This window comes from Calypte anna, chromosome 28, assembly GCF_003957555.1.
Source record: "Calypte anna isolate BGI_N300 chromosome 28, bCalAnn1_v1.p, whole genome shotgun sequence".
In the NCBI taxonomy this organism is placed as follows: Eukaryota; Metazoa; Chordata; class Aves; order Apodiformes; family Trochilidae; genus Calypte; species Calypte anna.
In genome coordinates, this window is record NC_044273.1 from 581,233 (window position 1) to 604,851 (window position 23,619).

A 23,619-nucleotide genomic window follows, 5' to 3' on the forward strand; every position below is an offset into this window, starting at 1 on the left:
TTTTCTAGTCATTCACCCTGGGGTGTCTGTGTCCCCCGGCCATGCTGTGGGTCTGTCCCATCCCCCCTGGAGATGTCCCAGTTTTCCATCCCCTCCTGACCCAAGGCTCTGGCTCCATCCCCTCCTGATGCATCTCCCCTGCCCCAGCACTGTAACCATCTCAGCTCCTCTTCCTCTCCTGCAGGAGAGCCCCAGGAGCAGATCTGGGGATCATGGGAGAGGTTTTTCTCCCTCCAGCAGCTCCTCCTGGACTGGAGCTTTCCCAGAGACTCCTCAGACTTTTCTGTCTTGGCACCACCCAGCACCCTCCTGGCCAGAGCCCAAGGAAAACACTTAAATTCTCACCAACTCAATGCAGAGGAGGCCAAAGCACTTGTTAAACAAACCCATCAAGCCTGTGAGCTGCAGGCAGGTCCAGGCCTCCTGGGGCTGAGTGAATTATTTCTCTTTTTACCCAAATTGCTCCTCCTGCCCCGCGTTTTGCCATGGCACAAGTGCTGGCAGGTGCCAGTGAGCTGGTGGCACAGACCCAGGGCCCACAGGACCTTTCTGTGCAGTTTTTTCCCTTGCTGGCAGAGTGGAGATTTACAGGAGAGGCGAGTAAAGCTGGAGTCCTTTTTAATTAAAAAAAAATAAAACCAATGAAAGGGTGATCCAGTCACCAGTCAGGTGTGCCCTCACAGCTTCTCCAGTAGTCACTGATTTTGTCCCCAGCTGCAGGGGATTCATGGTCCCATGGCCACTGGGCAGAGCTGGCAAGGACATCACCCCAGGGCTTTACCCTCCCCTGCCTCCCCGGGTGCATTTCAAGGCTTTGCAGCAAACAGCCTGTGACCACAAAGTTGGGGACATCTGTCTGGGAGAAGTGGGACATGGCTGCTGTGGAGATGGGGCATGGCACCCACAGGAGGCACCTGTGCATCTGGGGCAGGGATAGCAAAGAGAAGGAGGGGGAGAGGGCTCTGCACAGCTGCCCAGCCTCCTGCAAAGCCCATCCCCACAGTGCTGGGGGTGATGGAGCTGCTGGTGGGACATATCCCCCAGGCTGGGCCAGCCCCCTGCAGCCCCCAGAGCTGCCCACACCATCCCAGTGAGATTTAAAAATGCTTTAAAAGGGGGTGGGGGGGGAACATTCAGTTCTGTGCTGTGGTGGCACCTGCCCTGTCCCAGCACAGCACAGTGGGAGGTTGGTGCTGGCCAGGGCAGCTACACCTTGGGATTGGGAAGAGGGGACAAAGCCGGGGTGGTGTCTGGGCAGAGGGGAGGTGGGAGGGGGCAGGGGGCCCTCCTGGTGTGCAGGCTGTCCCCACGGGTGATGAGCCTGGCATAGCCCTCCTGGTGGGAGAAGGCGTAGCTGGAGCGGCGGCGGAAGGAGCCACGAGGGAGGTGGGCACGGAGCTCCACGGGGGGCTCTGGCTCCTGCCTGGCTTTCAGGAAGATTTTCTGCAAGGAGATGAGGAGATCAGAGCTGTGGCCACCTCCCAGGTAAGCCCCCAGCCCAAGCAGGGAGGGGGACATGCAGGGAGAGGAAGGATGCCCTGCACCAGGATGCAGTTTGGCTCCCGGCTCCCCCGTGCCCTGAGCTGGTGTGATGGGATGTGTGACGTGGGGACATTCGTGGGGACCTGAAAGCTGCTGCAGCCCTGGAGTGTCCTCAGTCCCTGCTCTCATCTGGGACCTCTTTGTTCCTCCACCAGCAAGATGAGAGCCACCACTCAGGTGGCAGTGAGCCCTGCCAAGGCTGAGCTGGTACCAGCACCAGAGCCTGGTGTCTCCTCAGCAGCAGCTCCAAGGAATCTTGGAGTCCAGTTTCTTGCTGCAGCCAAACACAGGAACTGGGCCAGGTCTCTTGTCTCAGGGCCTCCTGTCTGGCTCAGAACCATCTGAGGAGAGCCAGGCTTGGATTTGCACGTGATGAGAGATCCCCACCAGCTGAGTGATGCCCCCAAGGAAAGATGATGCTCCACCACTACAGCTTCCCTGGGGAATTTCTGCTTTCCCATCTTCAGCTGCCCCTCAGGCATCCCCCACATCCCCCCCTGCCTGCCCCTCACCTGCTGGGTCGTGGTTTTGCCCATGATGGTGCAGTACAGGCGGATGGTGAGGGAGGGGATGGTGTTGACCACCAGGGACAGCAGAACCACCAGCAGGACATAGGGATCAGTCAGGGCATTCAGACTGGCATCTGCCAATGGAAAAAGGTGGTGGGGAGGACAGAGGGAACAAGTGTTGGAGGACAGGTGTGTCCTCCACCCCCCGGCCCTTGAAGGGTCTAAAGGGAAGATGGCACCAGAACTGTGGTCAAAAATCAAGAGAGCAAGATGAAGAAATGGTGAGAAAGAGATGATCTGTGGGTGGGAAATGGCTGAAAGCACCAAGGCCAGGAGGGGCTTCTCGGGTTCAGGGAAGGGAGGGACCACGGGGATCCCTGTGGATCACCTGGGAAGCGGAACATGGCAGGGGCTGCCCTGAAGGCTTCAAAGCTCTGGGTCAAGAAGGAGAAGAGGCAGAAGAGCAGCAGACTGGCTGTGACCATCAGGAAGGACAATGCTGTCCAGAACTTAGTGTCCAGGATGATCTGCAGGAACAAGGGCAGAACACACAATGCCTTGTGGAAGCTGAGGTGATCCTCTTCCATTCATCCACGTGTCCCAAATTCCTCCCCTGCCCCAACAGAGCAGCAGCCCCTGGGCCAGGATCACAGAATCATGGAATGCTTTGGATTGAAAGGGACCTTAAAGCTCATCAGCACTGCCAGGGATGGGGCAGCCACAGCTTCTCTGGGCAGCCTGGGCCAGGGGCTCACCAATTGCTTCCTCAGATTTCATCTCAATTTCCCCTCTTCCAGTATAAAACCCTTCCCCCTCATTCCATCACTCCCTGCTCTTGTCCCAAGTCCCTCCCCAGCTTTCCTGGATCCCTTCAGTCACTGGAAGGTGCTCTAAGGTCTCCCCATTGCAGCCTTCTCTTCTCCAGCCTGAACACCCCCAGCCTGGCTCCAGACAGAGCTGTTCCAGCTCTCAAATCTCAGTGGCATCTTCTGGACAGTCTCCAGCAGCTCCAAGTCCTTCTTGTGCTGGAGACCCCAGAGCTGAACCCAGCACTGCAGGAGAGTCTCACCAGAGCAGAGGGGGAGGATCAGCTCTGACCTGCTGGTCAAGGATGGGGAAGGGCAGATCATCACTCACCTCCACAAGGACTGACAGCAGAGCTGATGTGGCCACTGTGACAGAGAAGGACTCGTAGTCACCAACAGCCTTGGTGCCAACGTGGTCCCGAAAGGCCCAGAAGGCAAGGTAGAAGCTGGCTAGTGAGGTGCTGGCCCCATGCAGGACAGTGATGGCAAAGACCCGGTAGTTGAAGAGCTCATCTTGCTGCCCAATCATGTAGAGCTCAGGGAACTCCAGGCTCTTCTTGGCACTCACATCCTGCCAGGAGGGCACCAAGCATTACCCTCCTCACTGATGCTGGGGAGCAGAACTGGGCCACCCCACTCCACACACCCTTTGGGAGAGATGCAGTGGGTCCCTCTCATCACTTGCTGTGGGGTGACAGGGAACAGACCCCCCCACCCCAGGACCAAAATCCCCACTGAGCTGCTCAGTGCCCGGTTCCAGCACAAAGAGCCAAAGAGATGAGATGAAATGAGCACTGGACTGACCCACACCTCCAGGGGATGTGGCTTCCAGGCACAAGGTGAGCCCCTACCTGCTCCAGAAGACCCACGGCCAGCACAGGGTAGGCAGTGTAGAAGATGTTGTAGAGTGCAAGGAACCATCCCTCGTAGAGTGGCTGAATCACAGAATGGGTTGGGTTGGAAGGGACCTCAAAGCTCACCCAGTTCCCTGGGCAGGGACACCTCCCCAAGCCCAGGGTGCTCCAAGCCCCATCCAACCTTCAGCACTGCCAGGGATGGGGCAGCCACAGCTTCTGGGGCAGCCTGGGGCTCAGCACCCTCACAGGAAAGAAAGGGAGGGAGGAGGAAGCAGCTCTGAGCTCAGAGAGCTTTGGGAAGACTCCTTAAGAGAGATTTCAAGAAACTCATGTCCAAACTCTGGGGAAATGTCCCTGGACCTGCCCCAGGCTCTGCATCAGCCCCACACTGTCTGCAGCTATCAGTGGCCATGCTGCAGCTGGGACTGGAGCCACAGAGTGGGGTCAAATCACACAGATGGGATGAAAGCTCCCAGTTTGGAGGAAAGCAGCTCAATGGATATGGGATCTTTCCCTGCATCTATCTGAGACTGAGCTGCAGCTCCCAGGGATGAGCGTGGCCGATCACCAGCAGTGTTCCCCAGGGCTCAGTGCTGAGGGGAGACCTTGTGGCTCTCTGCAACCCCCTGAGAGGAGGTTGGAGCCAGGGGGGGTCGGGCTCTGCTCCCAAGGAACAAGGGATGGGACAAGAGGAACTTTTGGCACAACTCAAGTTGTGCCAGGGGAGGTTTAGGTTGGAGCTGGGGAACAATTTCTCCCTGGAAAGGGTTGTCAGGGCCTGGCCCAGGCTGCCCAGGGCAGGGCTGGAGTCCCCATCATCCCTGGAGGGGTTTCAGAGCCCTGGAGATGTGGGGATGAGGGACACGGGGTGGGGGTGGCCTTGGGAATGGTTGGACCTGATGATCTGAAAGGGCTTTTCCAATCAAAACCCTTCCACAATTCTTTAAGGACATCCCAGACCCTCCCCAGGGTACTTTTCCCCAAAAAGCCCAGTAAGAACCAGAACACCAACCACATTTTAGTCAGGCAGCTCCCCAGAACGGGACATCCCAAGACCAGGAGCTGGGAGAAAGCCCGGCAGGACAGGGATGGGGACGTGAGCCCTCACCTGAGCCGTGAATCCGCTGTGGAAAGCGAACCAGACCTGAGCCATGAGCCCAGCAAAGGTCTTGTAGAAGAAGTATCGGAGGAACTTGGAGCTGCGCAGGTAGGCCCAGCGGCCGTGGACCAGGAGCAGGCGCTGGAGGAAGCGGAACCGGGCCAGGGTGAAGTCGCTGCTCTGTGCAGCCTGCGAGCCCTCCCGCCCGCTGAGCCCAACCCCGATGTCTGCAGCTGAGGAGGCAGAAAAAGGGGAGAGAAAAGCAGCGGGGGAAACTTTGGTGAGGAGGTCGAGCTGTCTGGGGACCCCAGTGGGTGTGTTTTGCCCATTTGTTGGCCGCAGGTTGGTGGGAAAGAGGGTGAACCAGGAGCAAAGGGAAGGAGCCTCCTCTGTCACTTCCCGGGGGTGACGAGCGGGGCCACACACACCAGGACTTGTGGAAGGGGACAGGGATAGGGACAGGGACATCTCTGCCAACTGCCCAGGTTGGGGCTTGAAGTGTCACGGAAGTTCCTCCCCATTGCCAAAGCAAGAGGTCCCAGGGTGGGGCTGGCTTTGGGCTTCTGGCTTCCCTCCCAGCACAGCACTGGGAAGAACTGGTGTAGGGGGTTCAGCTCCCAGCTCCTCACCTCAAAGGAGAGGGCGAGGGGGTGGAGATGACAGATGGGACCCCCCCCATGGGGATGTCCCCACCAAACCCCCACCCTGCCCCCTGCCCCCAGCCTCACTTTTGATCATGTTGACATCGTTGGCCCCATCCCCGATGGCCATCGTGGTGACCTTCTTGTGCTTCTGCACCAGCTGCACCACAAGGGCTTTCTGCTTGGGGGTCACCCTGCAGCAGATCACTGCCTGGCAGCTGCTGGCCAGGTCCACAAAGGCTTTTTCCACCAGTCTGCCCTGTTCCTGCTGGTCCGTGGCCCTGCAGCAACCCAGCCACCACCACCGCCACCCCTTCTTCTCCTTCAACACCTCTCCCGTGTAGAGGATTTTGTCCTTAGGGGAGAACACACAATAATGTTGGACCTCACCCACAGCCTTCATAGCATGAGAGCCCCAAAGTCCTCAATGATGGCCTTAAATCTTGTAGAGGCTACATTTTCTAGAAGTTCATCACACAGCAAACACTGTGACCGGGAGACCAGTTTGTCCCAGTATGACCTGAAGAGCACGTGGTTCCCCACCAGCCTGCATCACCCCAGCTCTGGTCCAAGCCCCCCACGCTAAACGAGGGGTGTGAGATTCTCAGCCTCTCCACTCTTCATTTGGGTTTTTTCCCACCCCTTGTGCAGGAGGAACATCACATCCTCCTTGTGCTGGTGCCACCCAGGTTCTGATGGCACCAGGGAAGGAACAGCCACCAGTGCAGAGCAGAGGAGAACATCCAAGTACCACCCTACCAGGAGGTCCCCATCGATGATGAGGGCTCTCTTCTTGTGGCCCGAAGCCTCCGGGTGCTGCTGGGAGAGGTGGTGGCTGCAGGGAGCTTCACCAGTGCCATGGAGGTTGTTGTTGCTCACCCAGTAAGCTTGGAGGATCTCACTGTGTGGGGAGGGGGGGTTGGAGCTGAGGTGGGGGTGGTGGACATGGTGCCCAGCTTCAACTGAGACCCAGAGTTGGCCTTGGCCATCTCAAAGCTCCAGGGAGATGGGGCTGGTGGGAGTGGGGGGAACAAGGGGGACAGAAAGGGAGTTTCATGATCTCAAAAATCAGTCTCTGTCCCTGTGGTTTAGAGGCTGGAGAACCTGGTTAAGCTCTTTGTGGTCAAAGCCTGCCAAGGAGGAAAACAGTGGAGTGGTAGGACCAGATGGGGAGGCCTGGAAATCAGCAGATGAGGGCCATGGACATTGTTCCTGGAGTCCCCAACATCAGAAGGACACAGAGCTCCTGGAAGGTGTCCAGAGCAGAGCCACTAAAATATCAGAGGGCTGAGCACCTCCCTGGGAAGCCAGGCTGAAGGGGCTACAAGAAAGCTGGGGGAGGGCTTTGGACAAGGGGAGGTAGGGAGAGGACAAGGGGAAATGGATTAAAACTTGGAGAGGGGAGATTGAGGTTGGACATGAGGAAGAAATTCTTTGGTGTGAGGGTGCTGAGCCCCAGGTTGTCCCCAGAAGCTGTGGCTGCCCCATCCCTGGCAGTGCTGAAGGTTGGATGGGGCTTGGAGCACCCTGGGCTGGGGGAGGTGTCCTTAACCATGGAACTGGATGAGCTTTAAGGTCCCTTCCAACCCAACCCATTCTATAATTCTATGGTCCAGGGTGGGACAGGGAAGGAGCTCAAGTCAAGCTCAGGCCACTCTAAACAGGAGTCTTCAGTGGGGACAGCAATGTCCTGACCCAGGAGGCCATGGCTCCTCACCTGATCTCCTTCTCCTCCAGGATCTCCATGTCATCCGTGAGGAGTCTGCAGGCGTAGCCAATGTTCATTGCTGTCTCTGCACCACCAGGTGACAATGCTTGGTTGTCATGTGCTGATGCCACCACCCCCCCCCAGAGCAGCCCCCAGCCCTCGGGCCCAACAGCTGCTGGGGCTCTGCTCCAGCTCGGTGCCACCACAGAGATGGCTTCCCCTGCTCTGTCTCCAGCAGGTGACATGGGCTGTGGGACACACTCTGGGTTTGTGTTGCCCCTTCCCAGGGTCTCATCTCTCTGGGTCTGGTAAAGGGAGAAGCTGAAATGTGCTGGTGGGAGCTGGGGTTGCCTCCACTGACCTTGTTTGTCTCCTGTCAGCACCCAGACTTTAATGTTGGCCAATTTCAGCAGCTGGATGGTCTCAGGAACTCCATCTTGCAACTTGTCCTCAATGGCTGTGGCCCCCAGAAGCTGGAAGGAGCATGAGTGGGTATCATGACAAGGAAAGATGTAGAGATGGGAATTACCCCTGGATCCAGCCCCAGTTCCTTGCCCCTGAGTGGACACGACCCGACTGATGTCTCACTCAGTGTCTACTGACATGTCACATCCCAAAGTCACCCCTGGGGGAGAATTCCACCTTCCCTCCCACCCAGGGAATTGGGTTGGACATTTCATCTCCTCATTCCCCCAACTCCAGCTCTCCACAGAACCAGAGGGACCAGTTCCTCCCAAACCCCACCTGAAGATTCTGCTCCATCTCCTCGTACAGTCTGTGCAGCTCCTGCCCTCGGTCCTGCAGCAGGATGCTGACCTCCTGGTGCCTCCTGCTCCACACCTTGTACTCAGCCTCACTCACCTCCTTGGTGGCCAGGCATAAAGTCCTCAGTGTCTCTTCTGCAAAGTGCTGCAGAGATGACCCATCAGGTCTCCCTTCCCCCCAACAGGGTGACTCCCAGGGTGGGCCAGGGAGAACCAGGGACACAGCAGGGCCTGAGGGGCTCTCTCTGGGTTCTGCCTCCCTCCCCCACCCTGCAGCATCCCCACAAGCATCCTTGCAATGCATTGCCTCACGCAGAACACCAAAAGTGGGGGGGGATGCCCTCTTAGCCCCATATGTCCCATATGCAGGTGATGCTCCTAGAGAAGCAGAAAGAAGAAAAGGACAAAAATCCTAGCTAGAGGGAGGAAGAACAGCAGGGGACTCCAGGACACCCAGCCCAAAGCCAGAAGCAGGAGGACCAGCCCTTTCCACCCCAGGTTGGTGTGGGACTCACATCCAGTGCCCTCTCAGTGAAGGTCTCATTGGTCCCTCTCCTCTGCAGCCTCTCCAGGATGACTGTGTCAGCCCCTTTGGTGTAGAGCCGGATTGTGCCCTCGGGGTCCCGCACTGGGAGGGAGGGGAAGGACAATTTAGGCAGCCAGAGAGGTGGCTCCCATGCACCCCTGTCCCCACAGGGTGGCCATGCTGCAGGAGGCACCACAGGGAACAGTCCTGGTTTATTTTGCCCAACCACCAGGCAGGATCAGGCCTTCAGGGACCCCTCCTCCAAGCCCCTAATTTCCTCCCTTTTGGCTTTCTCAGCTGCCTTCACCGAGGGCAAGTAAAACCCCAGTGATGACCAGGAAAACTCTGGGAACCCTGATGCCATCTGTGGTCAGTGGCAGTCATCCCAGTGCCATCCCTTGCACAGAAAGGACCCTCCTGGGGGTCCCCCTGAGCCACCCCCCCTGCTCACCCAGGACAGACATCCTCTTGCGGTCGCTGTTGAAGTCCAGCATGGCCAGCACCTGGTATGTCCTCCTCTTCCCCAGTTCACTGATGGTGATGGTGTCTTGTGTTCGGGCCAGGAAGATGTACCCCATGTTCCTGGCTGCCAGCACCAGTGCCTCTTCATCTGGTGAAGCTGCCTGATAAACCAGCTGGTCTGCAGGGGAGAAGCAGGAAACTCCCAGCCAAACAACTCCTGGACATCTGAAACACCCTGACCTGACCCAGAACCAACATTGTCTACAGACACCCTAAAGTCCGAGCCACCAGGCAAGGGAAACTCAGTCAAAGAGACTAATCAAAGTCCCCCAATTAATGATTTCTTGCAGGTTTTCACATTCCACAATTCTAAATGAGGTATTTTTGAAAACAAAGATTGTTTATAAAATGAGAAAGCATGACTGAGGACACTGAAAACTCACATTTTTTGAAACTTTTATCTGTGCCTCATTAAAAAATAATCCATTTACTCTTCATAGAAGCAGGACTGGTTTAGGTGGGAAGGGACCTTAAATCTCATCCAGTGCCACCCCTGCCATGGTCAGGGACACCTCCCACCAGCCCAGGGTGCTCCAAGCCCCATCCAACCTTCAACACTGCCAGGGATGGGGCAGCCACAGCTTCTTCAGCCAAGTTGTAACCTGTATTTGTTTCATCTCTTCTACTCATTGCACCAAGGAAGAGAAGTGCCCAGCCAGGGATAGATCATCCCTTTTGTCCCAACCCAAATGGACACAGCTGTGCCACAGTGCACCCCTGGCCCCCATGGCCAACCCACCGTCCTTCTCCTCCACGATGACCGTGTGGCAGAGGGCCAGCAGCTTCAGGAACTCCCTCAGCACGGGGTCACTGTCCCTCTGAATGGCTGCCAGCAGCCTGGCATCATAAAACTCCACCTTCTGCTCCCTGGGGTGGCTCCAGCTCAACCTCGACCCCTGGAAGAGGCATGGGGCACACTGCAGGTTCCCGGAGGCAGTGGGAGCACGGGGATGCTGCTGGGCTGGATCATTTTATGCCCTCAGCTCCCCTGCCCTTAACCAGCAGCTGAGCACTGGCAGACTTGGGACCACTGTGAACAAGCTGTGCTCCAAAACAAGAGGCTGGGCCTGCTGGAGATGTCACTGAGGACTTGGATGGCTTTGGGTTTGGTGAGGAGCATCTGAGCCTGGCCCCAGGGCAGAGGGGAGGGGGAGTTACGCACCGGTGGCTGCTTCTGCTCATGGGCTGTGCCTGTACCTGCCAAAAGAAAAATAACTCAGTCAGCAGAGAGCTGGAGGGAGCAGGGCTGGCAAGGGCTCCCAGCAGGGACTGCTGATATTGCAGACCAGGAGACTGCAAAATGGGAGAGGTTTCCAGTGTCTGCTGGTGCTGGTCAGGAGCCAGGCTCTGTTAGGGTGTCCAGGGGTGATTTCATAGAGTCCCAGACTGGTCCTTCCAGTGCCCAGTGCCCAGTGCCAATCCCACCCAGTGCCACCCTGCCATGGTCAGGGACACCTCCCACCAGCCCAGGGTGCTCCAAGCCCCATCCAACCTTCAACACTGCCAGGGATGGGGCAGCCACAGCTTCTGGGGGCAGCCTGGGGCTCAGCACCCTCACACCAAAGAATTTCTTCCTAAAGTCCAACCTCAATCTCCCTTTTCCAGTTTAAAACCCTTCCCCCTCATCCCATCCCTCCAGGCCCTTGTCCCAAGTCCCTCCCCAGCTTTCCTGGATCCCTTCAGTCACTGGAAGGTGCTCTAAGGTCTCCCCATTGCTGCCTTCTCTTCTCCAGCCTGAACACCCCCAACTTGACTTCTTTGGCTCTTTAGGCTTTCAACACATTTTTAATGTTAAAATTCATGTCTGGCTTTCACCCATGTTTCCTGGGAGACTTCACAGTTGGCAGGATCAAGGCTCTGAGGTGCAACACGATCCATCAGGTAGGGGAAAATTGTCTTTATTCCCACTTCAAAACTTGGATGGATTTTTTTTTTCCTCCTCTTTCCTTTTATCACTGTCCATTTATCTCAAGTGCCTGATGCCTATCTCAGGGAAAAGGAGCTCCATGCTAAAGCTCCAGCCTGATAAATTTGACTAATTAAGCACTGAGACAGTTCCCAGAAGCCAGCTGAGAGCTTGAGTGAGTAAGAAGAGAAAGGATTTGGCAATTCTCAGGTTTTTAAGCAGAAAAACCAGCAGAACCATAAAAAAAAAAAAAAAAATCCAAGAGCAATTATATGCATCTACTGTACAGAACAACATCAGGAAATGATAATTTCTTTGGCACCTCCATAGATCACCTGAAAGCCACAGAGTGTCCAGAATTGGAAACCAAGCTGGAGAGTCACCAGAAAAGGTGCAAAGAAAAAAACCAGAACCTCTTTATTTCTCTCCAAAACCTTCATTGAAAATAAAAGCCCATGGGCTTTGCTGATCCATCTCCCTGCCCTGCCCACCTGGGCCAGCATCAGCTGCTTATTCCTAGCAGGTTCCTCACAAACTGTGTCTGCCCTGAAGCTCTGCTGGGATTCTGACCCCCCCACACCTTTTTTTTTTTTTTTCCCCCAGGGAAACTCAGCTGATCTCCCTGGAGTTTGGGGCATCAGGCATCTCCTGAAGGGTAAGCACCCATTTTTGGAGGGCAGGATTGTGTCCAACCTGGACCTTAGAGGTCAATCCACGCACCCCAAGCTCTCTAGCAAGCCAAGAGGAGTGGCAAGAAGCAAATCAAGGTTTTCCTAACTCATGAGTCCTTACAAACTTGGTTCCACCAGAAGTTACCATAGATGGTTCCATTGATACAGCACTTCTTGAAGCTCATAACGTTTTGTGTCAAGGTGCCAGTCTTGTCTGAGAAGAGGTATTCAATCTGGCCAAGCTGATCATTGAGGCTGGTGCTCCTGGCTTTGGCTGGAATGTCCTTGGCAGCATAATACATTTCCAGATCCCAGTTGATAAAAAAGCTGTTCACCAGATAGATGAATTCAAACCTGCAGAGTCAGACAGAAGAAACCTCACACCAGAGGAGGAGATTGCACTGAAGTCATAGAATCATGGAATTGTTTTGCTGGGAAAAGACCATTCAGATCCTCAGGTCCCACCAGCACCACTGCCAAAGCCACCACTAACCCATGTCCTCCAGCACTACATCCACACAGCTTGGAAATCTCTCCAGGGATGGGGATTCCATCAGTGCCCTGGGCAGCCCGGGCCAGGCTCTGACAAACCCCATTTTGTGGCTGCAGACTGAGGTGTGAGGAGATGGCCACGTGCAAGGAGTGAGGAACTGATCTCTGAGTGCTCTTACGTTATGTACATGGACATGGGAATGATGACGCTCAGGAGGATGGTGAAGCCCCAGAAGTTGAAGAAGGCCTGCTGGGCAGGGGTCGTGTGCTTGTAGAGAGCAGAGAGGTAGCTGTGCTTCTCCTGGAACATCCTGGCACAGAAGCCGGAGGCGATGGCGAGGCAAAGCGCAGTGAGCAGCAGCACCAGGAAAATCTGGGATGCAGGGAATGCCAGGGTGAGAACCTCCCCCCACAGAGAGCCCACGAGGCCTTTTTGAAAACCAAGCATTGTCCCTTCTAGGTGGTTTGTCACATTCAACTGTAAACCTGCCAAAGGTGTCCTTGTGCCTGGAGCTGGTTCTCAGGGCTCCTCCTGGGCTGAGAGGGGGGATCACAACTCATGCTTCTGCTTGGCACATCCACAACACCCCAAACTCTAATGTTCCCTCCCCCTGACTGCCTCAGACACCATCTCCTTGGACAGAAGGTGTCCTGACCCCTTCCTGTCAAGTCACCAAACAAATGGTCGTGGCCAACCTGAGAGGTGATGGCACTTCTCATTCATCAGGAACAGGATCGGGAGCCTCCTGTTACCACCAAGCTGCTTTGCTTCCCCCAGAGGGAAGGTTCCTCTCTGCTCCATCTGCTCCATACTGAGACACAGCCTGCAGGTCCCTCAGCACAACCCATCTCCTTGGACCAGCATGATTCTGGATGAGTAAAGCCAGGAGGGGCTGGAGACCCTGAATGCTCCTGGTTTGAAACATTCTGACCCCAGAGGCTGCTCTGGAGCTGAGACCTCAGAGCTGCCCATGTCCCGAGCTCAAGTGACAAAACCACCAGGGAGACTGCCCCGGCCACTGCTGCTGTCTGGGAACATCACTTGGTATTTTCCCATAACTTGTTAAACACAAAATATCACAGGCTGGAGAAAAGCAGCCAAACATCACCCAGGCAAGCAGCCTCTCATGGGAAGGTGTGAGCAACCCCAGGAGGCTGTGGAGCAGGGCAGGAGGGGTTGGCCCCACACTCACTATGATCACCAGGCGATCCATCAGTCGGTCCAGCTTGGTTTTCTTCCTCTTGATCTTTCCACAGTTCCTCATAATTTTGGAATCAAATCCTGGATAAGAAACAACACTTTGGGTGTAAAAACACAAGCCCGCAGACCCCAGAAGGTTGAACTGAAGTTAAGTTTTATGGCTTCTTCCATAAAAACACCTCCCCACCTGTGCAGAGGACTGCAGCCTTTACTCAGTGGTTACTCAAGCTGGGGCTGTACTCCTGGATTAGTGCTGCTTACACCAGGCCTTACCCCTCCCCTCCACCCACAGCTACTCCTGGCCAAGCTCTCAGCTCCACCAAGCCACTCAGTCTGGATACCATGAAGTGAAACGGATCCAGAACAGGAGGCAGCTGGAATAATACCTGGGATAAGCAGAAGCTTGGGACACCACATCATCCCCAACACCACCAAAGTTTGGGACAAACTCCTGGGGGATGCTCCCACCTCTTCCTATCAGCTGGGAGCGGGACCTGCTAATGCTGGAAGAGCTGGAGCAGATTGCCAAGAAGCTGGGGATTTTCTGCCCCTCCTGCTCCCTCACCTGCATAGATCACCAGGCCACAGCACAGGGAGGTGTTGCGCAGCCTGCAGCCTCTCTGCAGGATCCTCTGAGTGTCCAAGGAATAACTCTGTCCCCTCCACTCCAGTGTCCCCGTGAAGCTGTGCATGCGGCTGTTGGGCTCCTCGCAGGTCACTCGCCCTGGAGCAGGGGGCACAACTCAGCTGATGGCTTGGGAGGAAACCAAAGGATTTCCCTCTTCCCCTCAGCCTCCCAGCCCTGGCCCCGGGGAGAAGAAGGAGGAATAGGGGGGTGTTGGGGACTCGGGTTTTGTCAGGGCAGCTCCAGATGGAGTTGGGATGTGGATGGCTCAAACGAAGCTGAGGTTCCCCCTGCAGGGCTGGGAGGGTGCTCAGAGCAGGAACTGCCCCCTGGATGGGAAACTGGAGGGAGATGGGGATGGTTCAAGGGCTGGAGCAGCTCTGGAGCCAGGGGGAGAGAGCTGGAGGTGTTCAGGCTGGAGAAGAGAAGGAGAAGGTTCTGGAGCAGCTTGGAGCCCTCTGGAGCCCTTGGAGCAGCTTCCAGTGCCTGAAAGGGCTCCAGGGAAGCTGGGGAGGGACTTGGGACAAGGGTCTGGAGGGATGGGAGGAGGGGTGATGACTTGAAACTGGAAAAGGGAGATTCAGGTTGGAAATTCTTTGGGGTGAGGGTGCTGAGCCCCAGGCTGCCCCCAGAAGCTGTGGCTGCCCCATCCCTGGCAGTGTTGAAGGTTGGATGGGGCTTGGAGCACCCTGGGCTGGTGGGAGGTGTCCCTGACCATGGCAGGGGTGGCACTGGGAGGGCTTAAAGGTCCCTTCCCACCCAAACCAGTCTGGGATCCTGTGATCCTATAATGAAGTACAGACACAACCCCCTGTGTTGCCTCAGAGGGAAGTCTGCATCCCATGGAGAACCAAAGGGGCAAAAAATGCAGGATCTGAGCCCAGGTTTGGGAACCAAACATTTGATTCCAGTGGGAAAAATAAAGATCCAGGGCAGGAGGAAGGTGCACAGCCCTGATGGGTCCACCACAGAGCTCCTCTGCTGGGGAAGGGCCCTCACACAAGGTCTTTGGCTCCTTCCATTCAGGAACAAGTGCATCCTGCAGCTGGATTGGTGGCACTTGGTGCCCGAGGGGACAGGGACTTCCAGAGGCTGAACCCATCCCAGTGGGATGGCCCCTGCAGGAGACTCACCATCAAAGGCAGCCATGGTTTCCTCACTCACCAGCTCCTGGTGGGTGACCAGAAGTGCTTGTCTGAACTTCAGGTTTGTTTCCCTGGGAACAAGAGACAGGGAGGGGAAAATAAAACAACCCTGGGGGGGTGACAAAGGTGTTAATTCTGCTGTCAGGCTGAGGGGACAGAGATGGCTGTTAATTATCAGGTGATTACATGAGTGATGGAGATTAGAAGAGAGAGAGGGACCTGTCACACCAGACATGGAGCACTCATGGAGAAAGAGAGCCCTGGCCAGGGGACCTTGCATTAAATCATTCCTGGGGGAGGGATGGGCACCTGCTGGCCCCCCCTGGGCTGGGAGGGAGCCAGGAGATGCCCAGGGTCACCAGCTCCAATGTGGAAGCCTTGGGAGCATTTTTTCAGCTCCCCAAATGTCATCATTTGGGGATCAAATCCCATTTCTGGGGTGTCTGTAGATTTAGCTGTCAGAGGACATCCCCCCAGGTCAGGGGGGTTCCCAAGACAGGAGGCTTCAGCCACTGCCCCTCATGGTCCCCTTGCTCACCCATCAATGTCACTTGTCTCCACGTAGCACAGGCTGCTGGGCTCCGAGCTGCACAGCAAGAGCATGTCAGCCTGGGGAGCAAGAAAGGGGGGGAGGACCTGGCTGAGCCCCTCCTGACCAACAACCCCCTCTGGATAAGCCCCTTTTGGTCAAACCCCCCCTGGTTGAGTCCCTCCTGGTCAAGCCCCCCCTGGTTGAGTCCCTTTTGATCAAACCCCCCCAACTGAGTCCCTTCTGCCCCCCCCTTGCTGTCCCCAGCATCCAGGCAGTGCCAGGGCCCTGCTCACCGGGACAAAGTTGTCCTTACGCAGGCGGACGATGTCCCCAACACAGATGTCACACCACTTCTGCCAGCGGAACCTGCAGGAGAGTTGAGGGAAATCTCTGAATGTCCTGCAGAGCAGCAGGAATGGGGCTCTGCAGTTGGTTCTGTCCTCTGGGTCACCCTCTCTCTGTCACAGCTCCTTGGATGGAGGGGACCTGCTGCTTGTTGGCTGCTCTTGCACCAAGGATGGCACAGGACACATTTGTCACCTCCATAGCCATCATGCCTACAGGTGGCAGGGACTTTCAGCTCCCTGGTCCCTCTCTGGATCAATGTTTAGCAGGAATATGACTCCGTGGGTTAGACACGAGGAGTGGAGGAACTCCAGGATCACGGAGTTGTTTTGGTTGGAAAAAGCCCTTTCAGATCATCAAGTCACAACTGTAACCTCAGCACTACCAAGGCCACCCCCACCCCATGTCCCTCAGCACCACAGCCACACAGGTTTGAAATCCTCCACCCCTGACAACCCTTTCCAGGAGGAAACTGTTCCCAGTATCTAATCTGAAACCCTCCTCCCAGCACATCACAGTAAATTTGGCCTTTTTCAGACCCATTGTGTGTGCCTGGGACTGGATCACTCCTGTGGGGGACCAGCTGGACCTGCAGCAGATTTTGGGAGGTGATGGGAGTTTCCAGCATCACAGATATTCCCCCCAAAACCCGTCTCAGCTGCTCTGCTCAAGGATGTTCAGCACTTCAGCTGCTCCATCATTCCACACAGGCCTGGATAACACAGGTGCAGCTTCCCAAAGCTCCTCACCTCTTCCCAGAGAGGATTTCACAGGGTCTGTTGTTGATGTTTCTGTCACTTTGGTGACGGCCCTGCCCAGGGGAGAATAAAAACATAAAAGAGGACAACACAAAAGGATGGACCACACCTTCTACAATCTTCCTCCTCAGGCCTGGGACAGGATCTGCTGTCTGAAGCCATCAGAAGATATATTCCAAAATTCCCCCCCAAGGTATTTCTGGGGAGCAGGTTGGGAAGGCAGCCACTGGTGAAGGTGACAGAAATGGGGGTCTGGACCCCCAAGGAAAGGAACTGCTCAAGGGAAAACACAAAGGGGTTTGGACACAGTGGAGCTGATGGGACCTGAAGAGCAAGGAATGACCCAGCAATGGCCAAGCAAAGGGAACCTTCCTGCTGCCCATGCCCCCCCAGGCCCTACACCCAACGCTCCCAACCCTTCCCCATCCCCACACTCACCAGGTCATCAATCAGGTCCCGGAGCCCCCGGATGGTGAGGAGGCAGCTGAGGGGGAAGATCAGGGTGTACCAGGGCAGAGTGGAGATCTCAGGGAAGGTCTGCAGAGGGAGAATTTTCACACCACTGACACCATTTCCATTGCACCTTGGGACACACCAGGTGACCAACTCACAGGGAATCAATCCCAGTGTGGTGGTGGGAAGGGACCTCTGGAAATCACCCAGTCCAACCCCCAGCTCAGGTGGGACCCAGTGTGGGAGCCAGGATGGCATCCAGGTGGGTTTTGAGTATCTCCAGAGAAGGAGACTCCACAACTTCCCTGAGCAACCCATCCCAGTGCTCTGTGACTTCTAAAGCCAAGAAGTTTTTTTCCTCACATTCAGGTGGAATTTCCTGTGTTCCAGTTGGTGTCCATCACCCCTTGTCCTTTCCCTGGGTACCAACTGCCTCTCCCTCCCCACCACCTCCTGAGGATGATGTGAACCCACCCAGGAGGCATCAACCCAACATCTCTGCCTACAAGGGACAAGGTTTGTTGAATTTCAGCCTCGTACATGAAGTACATGTGGGACACTGAGTCTGGAGGGAAGGAACTCTGCCTGGGTGTGTTCTACAGGGGCTTGGCTTTGACCCAAAGCCAATCAGTTTAGGCTCCAAGCTCCACAGAAGTGAAATCCCTCAGAGTTCATGGAAGACAACGACCACCCCTGAAAAGCAGCCTCCCTGCCACCATTTATAGCAGAGTCCCTGAGCACCAAACAATCCCCCTGTGCCCTGACCTTGGTCTCCATCTCACCTGAAGGAGGATGACAAAGACAAAGTAGATGTTGGCCATCCGGTGAAACTGCTCGTAGAGGTTCAGTGGCAGGAAGGTGAAGATGTTGTACTTGGCTGTCTTAATGGCATTGCCCTGCAGGGGAAGAGCAGGATGGTGAAACCAAAGGATTGTTTGCAAAAGGCCTTTAAATTCCAGTCAGGGATTTTTAGGACTTCTTGGCTTTTTCTGGCATAAGAAATGCCTTTAAAAATCTACAAGTGCCACAGAGACAAAGATCTATTTGAGCAAAGAGTGAGAAGACTTCAAACTGAAGCCAAATCTTCTGCTTGTGATGATCTGAAGGGTTCCCAGCTGGCCCCTAGCAGGATGGTCATTGTTCAGCTGGGAAAAAACCAATCTGGTTTTGTTCAACCAAAACTTTTTTTCCCCAAATCTTTTTGGGGAAATCTTTGGTCAAGTCTTTTGATTTGACCATCAGACTAAAAATGACCCATCTTATGGTTCTGCCCCTTCTCTAACAGCTTCAGAGGGCATCTGGAGCAGGGAGCAGCCCCTTCCTTTTCACTGAGGACCCCTCCAGCACCTCCATCCTGCTGGAGATCCCTCTGCAGCATCTCTGTCAGGAACACCCACCCAGAACCAGGAGCTGAGCAAAGAACTGGCCCAGGTTGACTCACTGAGTACTTCTTCTTGGTCAGGCAGAAGGCAAATTTCTTCTTGACCTGCTGGTGGTAGTTTCTGTCGTTGGCCCTCACCTCCCAGGTGAAAGCTGAGAAGCAAAGAGCAGCTCCCATCAGAGCCAGGCCCTGGGGACACAGGGACCAGTGATGGTGCCACTGGGCTCATGGTGACCCAGTGCTGGCAAGGGAGGCTCCCTGTGGTGTCCCTACAGCTTGAGACACAGCTGGAACACAGCTGGATCTCTGGGGTCAGCTGAGTTGCACCATGGCCAGAAGCCTCCAGAGATCCCACACACTTCCCCTCAGAGCCACCACTGGGGCTCTGGATTTGGTTTAATTTAATTTGGAGAAGGATAAGTCCTCCAAGCACAGTCCTTGTTGCCTGGAGGCCACTTGCTGTTCCTCTCCTCAGTTCATTTTTGCTGTCCCAGTGCAGCTGCCACCAAGCAAGGGACATCCCAGTCATGTTTCCCAACTCCCCCACCCCAGCTGATGGTCAGTCCTTCCAGATCATTTCACCCCAAATCTGCTTCTTCCCCACCTCATGACCCACATTCAACTTTCTCATAAACTGCCTAAAAATGGGAAAAAAACCAAACCAAAACAACCCCAAACCCCCTCAGTGCCCACTGACCTGGCAGCTGCTTCTCTCCATGCAGGCAGCCTGGGGCAGGGGCTCCTGCAGCCATCTGGGCACCACCAAGATCTGGGGATGGGGACAACCAAAGGTGTTTGCCCTGCAGGATTCCACCAGGAAGCTCCAACATTCCAGAGCTGGGCCCTCCACCTCTTCAGGGCATCTTGCAGAGGGAACACTCTTCTTGGCAGGACAACATCTTCAGACAATCCCAGACTGGTTTGGGTGGGAAGGGACCTTAAAGCCCCCCCAGTGCCACCCCTGCCATGGGCAGGGACACCTCCCCCAGCCCAGGGTGCTCCAAGCCCCATCCAACCTTCAACACTGCCAGGGATGGGGCAGCCACAGCTTCTGGGGACAGCCTGGGCCAGGGGCTCAGCACCCTCAGAGTGCTAACAAGGCCAAAAGTAGTGTTTTCTTACCCCAAAAACACTGTTTTAGGCTAGCAGAGGTTTGTGTGGCTGAACACAAATAAACCCATCTAAAGCAGGAGTGGGCACTGTGCCACTGGGGTTTGGCCTGGAGGAAAATATTAATTAATGTTTGTGAAGAGCATTTGCAGATCAGAACTGCTGCTCCAGAGCTGGGGGGGCATTTTTGCTTCTAAAATCTCTGGGTACATATTGAGCTGTGTGTGCTTGTGCAGGAATCAGTGTGGGATGTGTTGGGCTCCCTGGGAGTACCCAGCAGACCCAGCATGGAATCATCAAATCATTTTGGTAGGAAAAGCCCTTTCAGATCATCAGGTCCAACCCTTCCCCCATCCCTGCCCAGGCCACCCCCACCCCATGTCCCTCATCCCCACATCTCCAGGGCTCTGAAACCCCTCCAGGGATGATGGGGACTCCAGCCCTGCCCTGGGCAGCCTGGGCCAGGCCCTGACAACCCTTTCCAGGGAGAAATTGTTCCCCAGCTCCAACCTAAACCTCCCCTGGCACAACTTGAGTTGTGCCAAAAGTTCCTCTTGTCCCATCCCTTGTTCCTGGGGAGCAGAGCCCGACCCCCCCTGGCTCCAACCTCCTCTCAGGGGGTTGCAGAGAGCCACAAGGTCTCCCCTCAGCCTCCTCTGCTCCAGGATCAACACCCCCAGGGCCCTCAGCTGCTCCTCACAACTTCTCCAGACCCTTTCCTTCTGCTCCAGACCCTTCCCCAGCTCTGTGTCTGAGTGCTCTTGGCCAGGGGGTTGTGGTCACCTTCCTAGGGACCACCCTGACCCCCTGTCCCCTGCCCGGGGTTGGTGGGTGCTGCCAAGTGCTGCTCCTGTTAAATGCTCACAGCATCCTCGGGGCCCCCAGCCCCTGCCCCACCCCCCAGGGGATCCCCTCTGGTGTCATCATCACAGCAGCTGCAGGTGACACGGGTGACAAGTGGGTGTGTGTGTGCTCCTGCTGCTGCTTCCTCCTGCCCTGGGCACACCCCACCCACCCCCACACCCCGATGTCTCCATCACTGCTCATTAAAACCTCTCCGGGGTTTTTCCTGGCACCGAGGTGTTTCCCTCCACTTGCCCTATTTTTCCACCTGCTGGGATGCAACACCAGATGGAAAGGCAACTCCTCCACCCCCATCCCCATCCCCACAGGCTGCTCCCTGCTCTCCATTCAGCCGTGGTGTTGTTTTGGGGGGGCTTATCTCGCCCCTTCCCCCCCTCCTTCTCCCCAGGGTCCGCAGTGGGAGCTGCAGCTCCCAGGAGGGACCCTCTGGGAATCATGATCATTTTGATTGGAAAAGCCCTTTCAGATCATCAGCTCCAACCCTTCCCCTATCCCTGCCCAGGCCACCCCCACCCCATGCCCCTCAGTACCACATCTCCAGGGCTCTGAAACCCCTCAACACCCCCCCACCACCACCCCTTACCCACTGCCCGCTCAGGCACTCATGGGTGCTCCAACTGTGCAGGAGAGGGAGGAGGGGGATGGCAGCCCCAGGATCCTGACTAGGGGAGGGAGGGAGAAGGGGGTCCCACGCCACGCTCCCCCCGGGTCCCCGTACCTGCACCGATCCTGTCCGCAGCCCCCGGGGCAGCCGCCGAGCTCCTGCCACTGCGGTGACAAAGGGGACTTGGCTGCCACCCGTCCTGCCCCCCGCAGGGACAGCCCATGCCACACCTCCAGCTTTCCCAGGGACCTGCCCGCCTCCCATCCGGCCTCTCCCTGCCTGCCCCGGGACACCCCCCGGTCCCCCCGAGGTGGCTCAAGCCCTGCCCGGGTGGGTCAGAACAACCCCGAGCTGCTGGCACAGGATCTGCCCCTGGGATCTGCCAGGGGACAGGGACGCGATGTCATCCCCCCGGTGGAGAGGAGTTGTCCCCAAGTGCCCCCAAGGGCACCCAGGGAGATGTGGGCAGCACCGGGGCCGAACTGGGCTCACTGGTGCCTCCTCGGGGGTGGCAGCAGCTCGGGCACTGCCCTGGAGCTGGAGAAAGGTGGGAGCAGCGGGATGAGGGAGAGGAGGATGAAGGCACCAGGGAACCGTCCTGCCACCCCCCAGTCCTGAGGTGATGGCACCGGGACTGCCAACCCGCGGGGACAGAGGCCACCTCGTTAGCGCTGGCAGCTAATGAGGAGAGAGCCACCCCCGGGACATCCCCCAGCCCTCCCCACGCCCGCAGAGCCTCAACCACAGGGGTCCCTCGTTAGCTCTCATTAGGTTAATCACTCGCCGTAATTAAGCACCGAAACCCGGAGGCAATTAAGCAAGCGCAGGCCCCGCAGTTCACGAAGCATTGACTGCCCAGCTCGGAACACCCGCAGGTTCCTAAACGAGGTGGCGGTGCCACCAGAGCCCCGTGTCCCCACGGGTGACACCGGCCAGCACCCGACCTGCCAGGGGAGAGACGGATTTGGGTCCATCCCCATCCCAGGGGCAGCTCCTCACCCCCTGGGGAGGGCGGGAGGGGGAAACCTCAGCCCAGCTCTTGCCCACGGGGCTGGTGCCAAGTTAATTCTCAGGTGAAGGTGACACCGATCCACGGGGAGGGCCGGGGAGCCGTGGGCAGGACAGGACAAGTGGGATAAACGGTCTGAGCATCAGAGCAGGGATGGTCCGGCCCTGGGAGCCGTTATTTGCGTTTTGACAGCCCTGGATAAGGTCCAGGATACATCAGGTTATCCCAACCCTCCCTCTCCCCCTCCCTCCCAATCCCAGCTGAGTTTCTCCGTGCCCATCGCTGCCTCCTGTGTCTTCTCCTCCAGCACCAGCCCCGCAGCTCCCGTGGGGCTGACATCCGACCCTGGAGCATCCAGGAGGACATTTGGGGCTTTGTCCCTCATCTCCTACCTGCTGCTCCCTCCACGCGTGCAGCTCCGGAGCCCCACGGGGACCTTCAGGTGAAGATGGTGCCGGCACCAGCAGGAGGGGACAGAGGCCACTGGGCCATGGCAGGGACGGTCCCGAATCTCCGTGCCCCCACCCCCACCCCCCCAGCTTCGGCAGCCGCTGATGGGTTTGGGCGGAACCAGAGGAAAGGAAAGGATTTTCTGCAGCCCCCCGTGTAGGGACACGTGGGAGGTGGCCTTGGGCACCCGGGAACCAAGAACGCTGGCAGGGAAGAGCCGAGGTGACCCTGGAAGCTGCAGCTGGCCCAGATGACATTTTCAGCAATCAATGGCCCCCTGCAATTAGCTGAACCCCCCCTCCCCGGTGCAATTAAGCGAGCGCCAGGAGGCCACAACAGCAGAGGCCGGGACAGAGGATGCTCCTCCAGTGTCACTGTCACCATCCCAGCGTTCCCCTCCCCTGGAGCATCCCCACGGAGCCCGTGCGTGGCCTCCCCTGCCCACAGGGAATTGTTAAACCTCTGAGCTTGGTTTTTTACCTTCCCTCCCGGGCCCAGAAGCTCCGGGTGCCCCGTTCCAACCGGCTGAGCAGCTACAAAGCCCGGTTTGTTCCCAGACAATAACAATAACACTGATTTAGAAAGGTTTCCCTGCAGGACATGGGGTGTTTCTCAGCCCGGGAGCAGCCCCCGGGTTCCTGTGAATGACCCAAATGTCGGCCCTGGCTCAGCTGCCCGTGAGGACCCTCACGATGCCACAGCCCAGGCAGGTCCTGGGCAGGACCAGTGCTTCCCAACAGGAGCAGAACTGGAGAAGGTGGCAGGGGCAGCGGTGCCCTCGGGAGGCAGCGTTCACCCCAATACCCAAAACTTCACCCTTCCCCCAAAACCTGCACAACCAGTTGGTCACTGCCTTCCTTCCCACTTGGCACCAGCACCAGCACCCTCATCATCCTCCTCCCGGGAGGGTGGGACAGGGCTGGGAAGGGGACAGGGCTGAGGACAGGGCTGGGGACACGCTGATCAGGGGGAGGACCCTCTTTCTCACCCCCACTCCCCAGTCTGGCCAGTTCCCACCTCTCCCAGTGGCCACAGGGTGCAGGATGCTCAGTCCCTGCGGTGACCCCGGTGTCACCCACCTGGCCCTGCTGCAGGTTTC

General features: G+C 56.8%; 1 protein-coding gene across 2 annotated transcripts; it reads right to left on the reverse strand.

Moving 5' to 3' along the window:
* Window positions 1-609: 609 nt before the first annotated feature.
* ATP8B3 (ATPase phospholipid transporting 8B3) lies at window positions 610-22,498 on the reverse strand. Of its 2 annotated transcripts, XM_030466375.1 has the most exons (29): window positions 22,463-22,498; window positions 21,176-21,225; window positions 19,181-19,252; window positions 18,544-18,672; window positions 17,885-17,998; window positions 17,088-17,186; window positions 16,641-16,702; window positions 15,840-15,912; window positions 15,553-15,623; window positions 15,003-15,085; window positions 13,810-13,968; window positions 13,237-13,325; window positions 12,223-12,416; window positions 11,697-11,905; window positions 10,137-10,171; window positions 9,714-9,870; window positions 8,904-9,092; window positions 8,442-8,554; window positions 7,907-8,071; window positions 7,524-7,635; window positions 7,172-7,247; window positions 6,214-6,355; window positions 5,542-5,809; window positions 4,823-5,046; window positions 3,709-3,792; window positions 3,189-3,428; window positions 2,440-2,578; window positions 2,055-2,185; window positions 610-1,443 (listed from the first exon to the last, which is right to left on the reverse strand). In XM_030466375.1, the coding sequence occupies exons 3-29, from the start codon at window positions 19,199-19,201 to the stop codon at window positions 1,207-1,209; spliced, it is 3,615 nt and encodes a 1,204-aa protein (XP_030322235.1). In that variant the 5' UTR covers window positions 19,202-19,252; window positions 21,176-21,225; window positions 22,463-22,498; the 3' UTR covers window positions 610-1,206. The 2 variants fall into 2 exon arrangements, with proteins under 2 accessions (XP_030322235.1, XP_030322237.1); XM_030466377.1 differs by lacking the exons at window positions 15,553-15,623; window positions 17,885-17,998; window positions 18,544-18,672; ... (1 more) ...; window positions 21,176-21,225; window positions 22,463-22,498 and having other exon boundaries at window positions 17,088-17,174.
* Between the last annotated feature and the right edge of the window lie 1,121 nt (window positions 22,499-23,619).

Coding starts and splice junctions, on each gene's coding strand:
- ATP8B3 (XM_030466375.1), bottom strand. CDS start 19,201: ATGGAGAGAAGCAGCTGCCAG. Junction 15,624..15,839: donor GTAAGGACAACTTTGTCCCG/GTGAGCAGGGCC, acceptor CTTGCTCCCCAG/GCTGACATGCTCTTGCTGTG. Junction 13,326..13,809: donor TGGCCTGGTGATCTATGCAG/GTGAGGGAGCAG, acceptor TTTCTTATCCAG/GATTTGATTCCAAAATTATG.